Source organism: Dendrobates tinctorius, unplaced genomic scaffold (assembly GCF_039654945.1).
Source record: "Dendrobates tinctorius isolate UK_male_01 unplaced genomic scaffold, ASM3965494v1 ptg000016l, whole genome shotgun sequence".
In the NCBI taxonomy this organism is placed as follows: domain Eukaryota; kingdom Metazoa; phylum Chordata; class Amphibia; order Anura; family Dendrobatidae; genus Dendrobates; species Dendrobates tinctorius.
This window is the reverse complement of record NW_027361684.1, coordinates 72,637,341-72,649,344: the sequence shown is the minus strand read 5'-3', so window position 1 is coordinate 72,649,344 and position 12,004 is coordinate 72,637,341. Positions and strand designations below refer to the sequence as shown.

At 37.5% G+C, this 12,004-nt stretch overlaps 1 protein-coding gene across 2 annotated transcripts in view; it reads left to right on the top strand.

The window, feature by feature from the left end:
• NLGN4X (neuroligin 4 X-linked) overlaps positions 1-12,004 on the top strand; it is a 488,795-nt gene that overhangs the window by 347,878 nt on the left and 128,913 nt on the right. For both annotated transcript variants that reach the window (XM_073565962.1, XM_073565961.1), the window contains one exon: positions 11,321-11,506. In XM_073565962.1, coding sequence (XP_073422063.1) covers positions 11,321-11,506 — 186 coding nt within the window. The remainder of the gene's footprint in view (positions 1-11,320; positions 11,507-12,004) is intronic.

Genomic DNA, 12,004 nt, shown 5'->3' with positions numbered 1-12,004 from the left:
ATGACTAGAGACCTAATGGGCATATAACAGCATACCATCTAGAAAATACCTGTACACAACAATTATTCATATATATGACATATTTCCAAAATAGAAACAGCATAAATAATAATTGATAAGTTTCCACCTGGGCCACAATACTGGCAGCCACCTACAACCACACCACAAAGAGTGCAAAAAGTATATGCAGGTGTGTCTGAGCACAATAGCATAAACAGCTTGACAAGGAACAGTGCTTAAAAAGTACAAATCAAATGGAGCACATGTGGCTAGGCACCAATGATGTGATATAGGGGTGCACAAGAGGTGAATGGTAGAAGCTAAGAAACACCACCTGTATATAGTAGCACAGTGGTGTTCATCTGGTAGAGGGACCCATGTGGAGTGAGATTAGGCAGAGCAGAGATCCGACATGTGTCGCCACCCTCAGTGGCTTCGTCAGTGCCTATGCTGAATGCTTCTGAGACCATGCTGTGAGCATGGTCTCAGAGGCTTTCCATAGCTGGATTACCTGGGGGTTGTCATAACAACCCCCTGGTCATCATGGCAGAGATCGGGTCCTGCAATTACATTGTGATGACTTTGATCTGAAGGCAGAGGGAGCCCCTGACCCTCTGCCTCCCCCTGAATGCTGCAATCATGCTAAATTGCAGCAATCATGGGGTTAACAGCCTGGGGCGGGCATGGACGCAGCGCTGAGCTCCTGCACTGACCAGGTGGTAGATGCTGAAATTTCTGCATCTCCTGCCTGATCATGCTGTGATTAGTCAGTCAGATTGACTGACCAATCACAGCATTCTGGGTGCTGAGACTGACAGCTTGCGTCCCCGCACTTTTTGCCGTGCCTGTCAGCTGTCTGTGACAGCTGTCAGCATGGAACTGTCACTGCGTGTTTACATGCAGTGACAGTTTAAATGCAGGACGGACATAGTCCTTCATACTGCAGGAACTGACATCCTGCTATGACAGACTGTGTCCATCCTTGGACGTTAAGGGGTTAAAGGGTAAAGGTCAGGGTTACTTTGGAATCTGCCAGATGTAGTGGCTTGTGCTAAGTCTGTCTGAGGTAGTTTTTTTTGAGGCTGTGGCCTTTGACAGATGTAACAGCCTACCACCATTTTACAGGTTTCTGCATCAAAGCTTAACATGATCTAAGGTGCAGCTGGCAGAACTCTCCATTATGATTTTCAATTATCACATCACATGAAATAACAAGCCAATCAGGAATGTCTGCAATAGCCTGTATTAAAGCAAAACCAGCGACCGCAGCAGGAAATTTGTGGTGAATTTGAATACAGAGAAAAATATAGCTTATCCAAAGATATGGGGAGACATAGCCATAAAACACTGACTAAATTGTAGCTTATAGTATGTGGTCACAGACAGCATTGAAGTAAATCAGTGTGTGAGAAAAAGCAGTAATAGAGATTTAATTGATTAGATTTAATTGATTAGATTTAATTGAGAGATAGCAGAGTCAATGTGCTCCTGGTTACCATTTGTTTACCCATAGTCATGTACTTTGAGGTCACTTTGACATCTCTAAAGGCCCCGTCACACACAGCGATCTCGCTAGCGAGATCGCTGATTTTGTGACACATCAGTGATCTCGCCAGCGAGATCGCTGTGTGTGACGGGGATCAGCGACCGGCCCCCTCTGCCGGTTATCGCTGATCGTGCAGCATCGGCCAGGGCTGTTTTTCGATCGCTGGCATCCCGCTGGCCAGCGCGCATCGCTGCGTGTGGCAGTGAGAGACCAGCGATCAGCGATGCTGGACGCTGGTTTCTAATGTAAACATCGAGTATCCAGGAGCCGCGGCTCCTGGATACCCGCTGTTTACCTTGGAAACCGGCGTACATGCTGGTTTCCAAGGTAAACAGTGGGTATCCAGGAGTCGCGTGGCTCTTAGATACCCGATGTTTACCTTGGAAACCAGCGTGTACGCTGGTTTCCAAGGTAGACAGCGGGTATCCAGGAGCCACTCCTGGTACTAAAATTTAAGCAGTTCTCTGTTTGATGGCTTGTGACTATTCATCTTCCTCTTAAATACATTTCAGAGGTTTTCAATGGAATTCATGTCTGGAGATTGGGCTGGCCATGCCAAGGATTCGAGATGGTGGTCCTTCATCCACACATTTATTGACCTAGCTGTATGGCATGGCGCATTTTCCTGCTAGAAAAACCAGTCCTCAGAGTTGGGAAACATTTCCTGAGCAGAAGGATTCAAATGTTTTTCCAGGATAATTTTGTATGCGGCTTGATTCATACATCCTTCACAAAGAATAACCTGCCCAATTCCAGCCTTGCTGAAGCATCCCCAGATCATCACCGATCCTCCACCAAATTTCACAGTGGGTGCAAGACACTGTGGCTTGTACGCCTCTCCAGGTCTTTGTCTAACCAATAGATGGCCAGGTGTTGGTTAAAGCTGAAAATTAGACACATCAGAGATTACCTTACTCCAGTCCTCTATGGTCCAATTCTTATTGTCTTTGGCAAACTTCAGACTGGCTCGAAAGGCTTTTTTCTAGCTTTACATGACTTGAGCCCTGCCTCTAGGACCCTGTTTCGTACTGTTCTTGCTGTGCACTTCACCTCAGCTGCCATTTGCCATTCATTTTGTAGGTCACTTGATTTCATCCTGCGGTGGCTGAGTGACATTCAAATAAGATGATTTTCATCCCGGTCACTGGAGAGTCGTTTTTGACCTCTGCCAGTCTGTAGATTTGTTGTTCCCAATGTCTGCTGCTTGACCTTCTTGTAATGGACTGCCGTCTTACAAATTTTAAGGATGGAGGCAACATGACACTCACTGTATCCTTCTGCTAGTAAAGCCAGAATTGAGCCCTTCTTTTCCTCACTCAAGACATTTCTTTTCAACTTCTTTGGCATGGTTAAAAATTATTTTTTCATTCCTATTGTTTTAGGGATATTACTAGCACTGGTTTTGCCATCCAGCTTGTCCTATTGCAAGAGCATTGTGAACATTACAGCAGGGTTTTTTTATACTTTCCTTCAGTAAATAAGATTTGGTTCACGTGATCACCTAATCAGAAGCACATTAAGTAAAATTAAGTAGGTTTACTCTGGTTGGAATTCAACTGACATTGAAATGGAATGGCTGTCAGACATATAGAGAAACTGATTTTTATAAAACTGCAATGGCCTCTTACTTTTTTCCAGAGCTGTATACAATTAAAACATCTCTATGACAAAGTTATTTCATAGTTTAATTCAGGAGATAAGTTACTGAAGATTCCTTAAAATGCATTTCAAAATTGAAAAAATGCAAAGACTATTCCACAGTTGTTAACCTGTCGAAATCAAGCCTTTTAAAAAAATGATTGTGCAAGAAGGATACCAGTGCTTTAAAAGTAAATATGGATACTACTTTTTCTATGGGTGGGCCACCAGTCATAACCTAATTGTAAAAGAAAATGAGAAAATGATGGCTATGCCATTTTTGAAAACATTTCTTAACTTCAGATTGTCAAAAGCCATATGACATACTAGAAATAAATATATAAAAAAATATTTAAATGTAGCCACTTCTCACCTCCTCTGCCACTTAATCTAATGTTCCAGGATTTAAAATACTTTTTTTTGTTACATATATTTAGCTTGAATTAGAAAAAAATCAGCAGTTGAGAAGGAGTTGTGGTGAAACCAGATGAGAATTTTATTACATAATCCAAAATGCGTGTACAATGTGTGACATTTCAGTCTTACATTGACCTTGTTCAAATGTACACACTGTTGATCCTAAATAATCTTGTTCAGGGTAAATTGTATGGAATCCTTTTGGCAAAGAGAATAGCATGCTGCGGAAGATTCATCAGTAAATGAACACAGGGGTGTGAGGAAAAGAACAAGGCAGGGCAATTATGTCGCTTGTAGAGCAGAGTGCTCCTTATTAATCATTTATTTTGCTTGGATATTTAATCCCAATTCATCAAAATGTTTAAGCTAGAAAACTGAAATATCACAATTTTTTTGTGCAACACAATATTAGCGACTTTTGGCTTTAACACACCTGTTTCTGACAGCTCCACCAAAATGGATGGAGCTCATCAAGAGTTGAGGCAGGCAAGGCCTTGACTAAATTCACCCATCAAATTATGTTTCTAACACCCAAAAAGTTACTATAGTACAGTAACATTACAGATGAGGTAATTGGGGCACATGCCACTCATGAAATATGTTAAAATCATTAAGTGGTGTGAACCGCTCAATGAATTTGACAATTCTTATTCCTGCACTCCCCTCATTGAGACTGGCATATGAAATGCCAGTCTTAAACAAGTGTCAATAAAAACAACAAAACAGATGGCTCAGGAAAAAGACCACTATCATTATATGGAAACATAATTGCCTATAAAAACTCAATGGGTATGCCAGCATCTTAAACACCATGTGTGCACATACCTTTAAGAATTAAATGCAGTTGAAGCCAAAAAGCCCCATATTTATAAATTTGTGGGGGGGTCCAAATTTTCACATAACACTTTCATTCTCAAAACAATGTATCTTCCATTAGTTAGTTTAAGTATCTATTGGGTGCTTTTTCAGTGATTTTGTTTGTTGAAAACATTAAAAAATTATAATGAGACCATATACAGTAATATGACTTGTAGACTAAATAGAAAAAGTCTGGGGGGAACAAGAATAGACAATGAAATAGCTAAAAAATAAAAACAGCAAAGATACCTTAGCACTTTATAGTAGGGTTTGTCAATATGACCTGTCAAATGTCAGCCAAAGAGTAAAATATTTCAGGAAAAATGTACAATAATAATGATACATATGATTAATTTATCAGAATTTTCATGTATTTTATAATATCTTTTAACATTTTTGCAGGTTTATGATGTTCTACCGTTAAAGAAGTTGTATTTCATGACCCTAAAATATTTAACAAAAATGTGTATGCACATATTATATGTGTGTCATAAATTTAGGAAAGCATAACTTTCTAAGGTGCTGAATATTTCTAAATTAGAAATGCTTCTTTTTATGTCACAATGTTTTTTTAAATAACGAATTCGGTAATATATCCAGCAAACTAAATCACAGATTCTAATATAGTATACCTTATAATTTGAAAAGTACATATCTTTTAACCCCTTACTGCCCCATACCATAAATATCAATCATTGAATGGGCCCCAAGTATGTAGCAGGCTCATGATCTGTACCTACTTACATTCATGAAATGCTGGCTAAATTAAATAACAGACATCTGTGTTTAAAAGTCACAGATAGATATTAATGTTAGCTCCTGCTATTAACCATTTAGATGCCCTTTTAATTTCTGACAGTGGCATATAAATAGCGTATTTTCAGTTCTCATGTGAATCAGCTTCCATCAACTCTCTGTGATGCGATTTTGAGGAACCAATGAGATACCATAGCCGCTCAGGATCCACGACTAAGCTTCAAAGGAGACCATGGTTTACACTACTTGGTATTGCAGTACTGTATATGTTACAAGTGATGTAAAGATTGCATCTTAAGAATATGAATATTTGAAAAAAAGTTTACTCATCTCGGAAAAAAGCAACAGAAACATTTTTTTTTTTGCGCATGTTAGAATTTTTTTTATTCACTTAAATTAAAAATTCCATGCAGGTTTGATATCACGACAATAATGCTGACCTTGAGAATCTTTCTATTGTGTCATTAACACATAGTTAAAATAAATCCAACTAAACAAATGCAGAAATGCATTTCTTTTACAATTTTTCAGTATGTTGAATGTTAAAATGAATAATGTCATTTGAAACCACAGCTTGTCCTGAAAAAATCAAGTCATCCTGTGGCAATGTCAACAGATAAATATAAAAGTCATAGCTCTTTGGAGAAGGGAAAGAAAACCAAAAGTAAAACTGAAAAATCGCCTGGTTTGTTAAGGTCTAAAAGATGAATGCATGATCATTTTAAAAATGTGTTAATTATATATGGACATATAAAATAGGATTTTTGAAATATATATATTTTAAAAATAAATGTAAAATTTAATTGCAACTGTTATCAATGACCTATGTTTTCCATTAAATTATTCCCCTACAAGTTATAATAAGATAGCTTGAGTATAAATCAATAACTAATTACAAATAAACACCTAAATAAATGTACTGCAATGCAGACTGCATGGCAAGTACTTAATGATTACATTTTAATTGGATTCTTGAGGCTCATTACACTTGTCTAGTTAAATCTGTAAATTTATTATTGGTAAATAGATATATTTTTGCTGTGTTTTCTCTATCTGTTTGCTTTATTTTTCTCTTTCTCTATGAACCTGGCTTGGACCATATTTTTATTCAAACATCATGTTTAAAAGATAATATGCAACCAAAGAAAGAAGCAAGAAATGTATTGGGTTCATTTGTTTACCAATTGTGAATTTGAAAATGTAAATGTAAAAAGGTCTCATTCGGACATGTTTTGGAGCAAATTTTTATCAGTATTTGGTCAGTGGGTCAATTTTTATCATCAGTTTTATGTTTTGCTTTCAAGAAAGTTTCTTAAGCTTCTCCTACCAAGCAAAAAGGAATATTATACAGTATTAAGGTTCAACTAGAATTAGAATTCAATTCCTCGTGATGTTCAATTTTTTTTGGACTTGCATTTGCTAGTTTGATCCTAGACTGGTTTGCAAAGAGGAAAAGGCTCCAATATGTGAACATGCCTATAGATAACACCTTGTACACATTCTATATATGAAAATCATAAATACGGTAGAACTTGTACAGGAATCATGGATGTCTACTTGTCTGTCCCTCTCCAGTCTACTGAAAGCACTTGTTTCTCAGAGTCACCAGTATTTGCAGCTGCAAGAAAACAGTGGGGATAGGGGTGAATTTGTTTAACATTTTGATTTTTCCTTTGATCAAGTTGCGATTTTAATAAAAAAAAGTGCCAGAACAATGAAAAATGGGCAAAATATTTGATTTTGAAAATCATAATAGCAATTGGTAAATATCCTATCATTACAATTAATGTTTGATTGTTATTATTAACTATTAATCATTTGTCCTTTTAAAAGCCTACGGAATTCACTTGCTGATATTTAGATTTTACTTATGATTTGCTAAGAAGAATAATTTAAGTGATATTTGTTTAAATTTAGAAAAAATATACCATAAGAGGATAAAGTATATCAAATACACTACAAAAAGAATGTGTTACACAATCAAGTCCCACAACATCAATATTTATTGTATTGCTTTCTTAATTGATTAAGTGAAAAGTTAAGTTCAGTTAAGGAAACATACAGCAATATGGGTTAAATAACAGAATAAATGAAAATATTAGTTATGATTAAAAAAGGAAGATTCACATATTCTGGCTTAGTTTTTTCTGTTAGATATAAAAGCAAAAACAATAGATGTTTTCTTGAAAATTTTATGCCTACCTTTGCTTATTTTCATGGCAATATATTTTGTCTCTAGTTCATTAATTACAATTTGCCTTTTTGCTAATTTGGAGAAATTGTGACAGTAAACTATTTATATAAATGTTTGAATCAATAGAATGCAGTTAAAAAAAGAACCAAGAAAACAATTCCTAGAAATTTTCAAAATTCTTACCTAATCACATTGTTACAAATAAGCAGCAACAATATTTTAATGGGCTTGATAACAATTTATGAGAACTGTAGAAGTCAGTGTTCTATAGCAAAGGTCCCAATAATAAATCACAAGAATCATAGGAAATCACAAAAATTTGAAATCAATACATATATAGTATGAACAGTAAACCTTTTTAAAAAGTTTGCGTAAAGAAGCACTCGCAGCAAAGTTTTTTTTATCCTCCTAACATATTGCAGTTATCATGTTACATAGCACTGTATACTTACAATTGCTATTTTTTTCTTTGTACCCTGTAAAATCTTATCTTTTCCCTGCTCTGTGTAGAAACAAGAAGTCTCTTTTCCCTGCATTTATCCTTTCCCACTACTGAGTCAGCTGCTCCCTCCTCCCCCTGCCGGGGACATTTGCAGTGGCAACTTATGCAGGGAAAATTAACCTCCTGTTTTTACATAGAGCTTAGAAGGATTTTGCTAGTCAGTTTTTAATCATGTGATGTGATAGACATAATTGAAAAAATAAGAATTAGCTTGGTAGAAAGGCAAAATGAGCAATTGTAAGTATACAGTGCTATGTAATATCATGATTGCAATATAATAAGGGGATGAAAATTTTGATGAGTTTGCTTTAACCTCTTCACGACCGCCCACAGTAGATAAACGTTGGCGCTTGCTGGGCTTTGTGCAGCGCCGACGTTTATCTACTGTCGGCGGTTTCGTGCCCCCCGGGACCCCCACATACCTTACAATGCGGGGATCCTGGTGCACAATGCATGCTGGGACCCATGACGTCATCGAGACCTGATTGGTTCAGGTCCTGATGACGTCAGCGTCACAGCAGCCAATGGGAGCGATTGCTGGGAAAGCTGCTTGTTTCCCGGCGATCTCCCTCATTGTAACGCGGCTTCTCCTCTGATCTAACACTGACAGATGATCAGAGGTGAAGCATCGTTACTGTGTGACTAGATCGCTGCCTGGCGCAGCTGATCGCTGCCTGGCACAGCTGTGCCAGGCAGCGATCTTGTCACACAGTAACGCTGCTTCACCTCTGATCATCTGTCATTGTGAGATCAGAGGAGAAGTCACGTTACTGTGTGCCAGGCAGCGATCTAGTCACATAGTAATGCTGCTTCTCCTCTGATCATCTGTCAGTGTGAGATCAGAGGAGAAGTGGCGTTACTATGAGTCAGATCGCAGCGCAGCGATCTTGTCACAAAAATAAAAAAAAATAAAGAAAAAAAAAAGAAAAAAGCAGGTACACAGGTTAGGGCTAGGGCTAGGGCAAGGGTTAGGGTTAGGGCTAGGGCTAGGGTTAGGTCTAGGGTTAGGGTTAGGGCTAGGGTTAGGGTTAGGGTTAGGGCTAGGGTTAGGGCTAGGGCTGGGATTAAGGTTATGGGTGTGTTGGTGTTGGGTTTGTGGTTAGGGTTATGGTTAGGGCTGAGATTAGGGTTAGCGGTGTGTTGGGGTTAGGGTTGGAATTAGAATTGGGGGTTTCCACTGTTTAGGTACATCAGGGGCACTGTAAATGCAATATGACACCCGCAGACCATTCCATCAATGTCTGCATTTCAGAACGTCACTACTTCCCTTCCGAGCCCCACCGTGAGCCCAAACAGTAGTTTTCCCCCACATATGGGGTACCAGCGTACTCAGGACAAATTGGACAACAACTCTTAGGGTCCAATTTCTCCTGTTACCCTTGTGAAAATAAAAATTGGGGGCTAAAAGATCATTTTTGTGGAAAAAAATGATTATTTTATTTTCACGCCTCTACGTTATAAACTTTACTGAAACACTTGGGGGTTCAAAGTGCTCACCACACATCTAGATAAGTTCATTGGGGGGTCTAGTTTCCAAAATGGGGTCACTTGTGGGGGGTTTCCACTGTTTAGGTACATCAGGGGCTCTGCAAACGCACATGACACCCGCAGACCATTCCATCAAAGTCTGCATTCCAGAACGTCACTACTTCCCTTCCGAGCCCCACCATGTGCCCAAACAGTAGTTTTCTTCCACATACGGGGTATCAGCGTACTCAGGACAAATTGGACAACAACTTTTGGGGTCCAATTTCTCCTGTTACCCTTGTGAAAATAAAAATTGGGGGCTAAAAGGTCATTTTGTGGAAAAAAAAAATGATTGTTTATTTTCATGGCTCTACGTTATAAACTTCTGTGAAGCACTTGGGGGTTCAAAGTGTTCACAACACATCTAGATAAGTTCTTTAAGGGGTGTAGTTTCCAAAATGGGGTCACTTGTGGGGGTTTCCACTGTTTAGGTACATCAGGGGCTCTCCAAATGCGACATGGCATCCGATCTCAATTCCTGCCAATTCTGCATTGAAAAAGTCAAACGGCGCTCCTTCCGTTCTGAGCTCTGCCGTGTGCTCAAACAGTGGTTTAGCCCCACATACGGGGTATCTGCGTATTCGGGAGAAATTTCACAAAAAAATTTTGTGGTTCATTTTCTCTTTTTACACTTGTGAAAATAAAAAAAATGGTTTTGAAGTAAAATGTTTGTGAAAAAAAGTTAAATGTTTATTTTTTCCTTCCATATTCCATTCATTCATGTGAAGCACCTGAAGGGTTAATAAACTTCTTGAATGTGGTTTTGAGTACATTGAGAGGTGCAGTTTTTAGAATGGTGTCACTTTTGGGTATTTTCTGTCATATTGACCCCCCAAACTCACTGCAAATGTGAGGTGGTCCCTAAAAAAAATGGTGTTGCAAATTTTGTTGTAAAAATGAGAAATCGCTGGTCAACTTTTAACCCTTATAACTTCCTTAAAAAAAAAATTATGTTTCCAAAATTGTGCAGATGTAAAGTAGACATGTGGGAAATGTTATTTATTAACTATTTTGTGCGATATCACTCTCTGATTTAAGGGCATAAAAATTAAAAGTTTGAAAATTGCAAAATTTTCTAAATTTTTGCCAAATTTTGATTTTTTTAACAAATAAGCGCAGCTCATATCTAAAAAATTTTACCACCATCATGAAGTACAATATGTCATGAGAAAACAATGTCAGAATCAGTAGGATCCGTTGAAGCGTTCTAGAGTTATGACCTCATAAAGTGACACTGGTCAGAATTGAAAAAATTGGCCCGGTCACGAAGGCAAAAACAGGCTCGGGTGTGAAGGGGTTAACTTAAGATTTGGATGCATAGTCCATGTTTCTTTTTCTACAATAGTTGTGTATTTTCATATTTTCTTCTCATCGTTAATTATTTTTCTAATTTGCCTTCTTTTTCCTTGGCAACATCATTCTACCAATTTCACTGATATGTTTTTAATTACTAAGAGACTACATATGGAGCTTTACTGAGTTAAGTTCACTGTCTGAAACCAATGGTACTCAGCAGTAATCTGTAAAAATGATGTTTCTACTGTGCTGTGTTTGTAGGATAGTTTGGTCCAGTTAATAGAGCGTAGGCAGCAGTAACGTGCTGTTGGTCATTTCCACTGGAAATGCTGAAGAATTGTAGTGCCCTACAGAGCTACTTAAAAGTGATCTTTGCATTAGCAAGTAGGCTTATTCAGATGATGCCAAAAAAGATCCTTTTGTTTATATGTTTATTTTTTTATAAAATGTGCTTAGTTGCAATAAATCAATGTATGAAATGTGTAAAGTATTTGTGATCAATTTCATTTTGTTTCTACAATTATAGTGTACTTTTATGATCATTATTACTTTATTGATATGCAGTATATTTTTTTTCTTATCACAGGATTCCTGAGTACAGGAGACCAAGCAGCAAAAGGGAACTATGGCTTACTTGATCAAATACAAGCTTTACGATGGATTGAAGAAAACATTGGAGCTTTTGGAGGTGACCCAAAGAGAGTTACAATTTTTGGCTCTGGGGCTGGAGCATCCTGTGTAAGCCTATTAACCTTATCCCATTATTCTGAAGGTAATGCTATTAAACACATAATTCTAATTTTACTAATTGTTGGTCAACATTTTGTAACATATCACTTTAGATTGGGGACAACAGTCACAATATTAAACAAACCACAAGAGAAAACAATCTTTTTTTTCTTTATATGAGCCCCTCAATTATAATGATCCTATTAAATATAATAATTTATCAAATGAAGTCAATGTTATTCAAATTGTATTGTAAGTTAAAAAAGGCAAACTGCACTATTGAAAAAAATTATAAATTATTAACCAAACCATAATTAGGAGCATAGTCCATGCACGTGGCTATGCAGTACTATTAAGATATGTGGATGGCACACATTGCTCCCTATAATTTAACCCCTCAGTGAGTGATTCATTACTGAACAAGGACATTATTTGTAAGCTCAACAGTACCACTTAATATTATTAAAAGTTTATAATGAATGGCTTTGTAAGCTCTGGAGGATAACAATTCCCTCTACTGATATAAAACAAAATGTTGAAA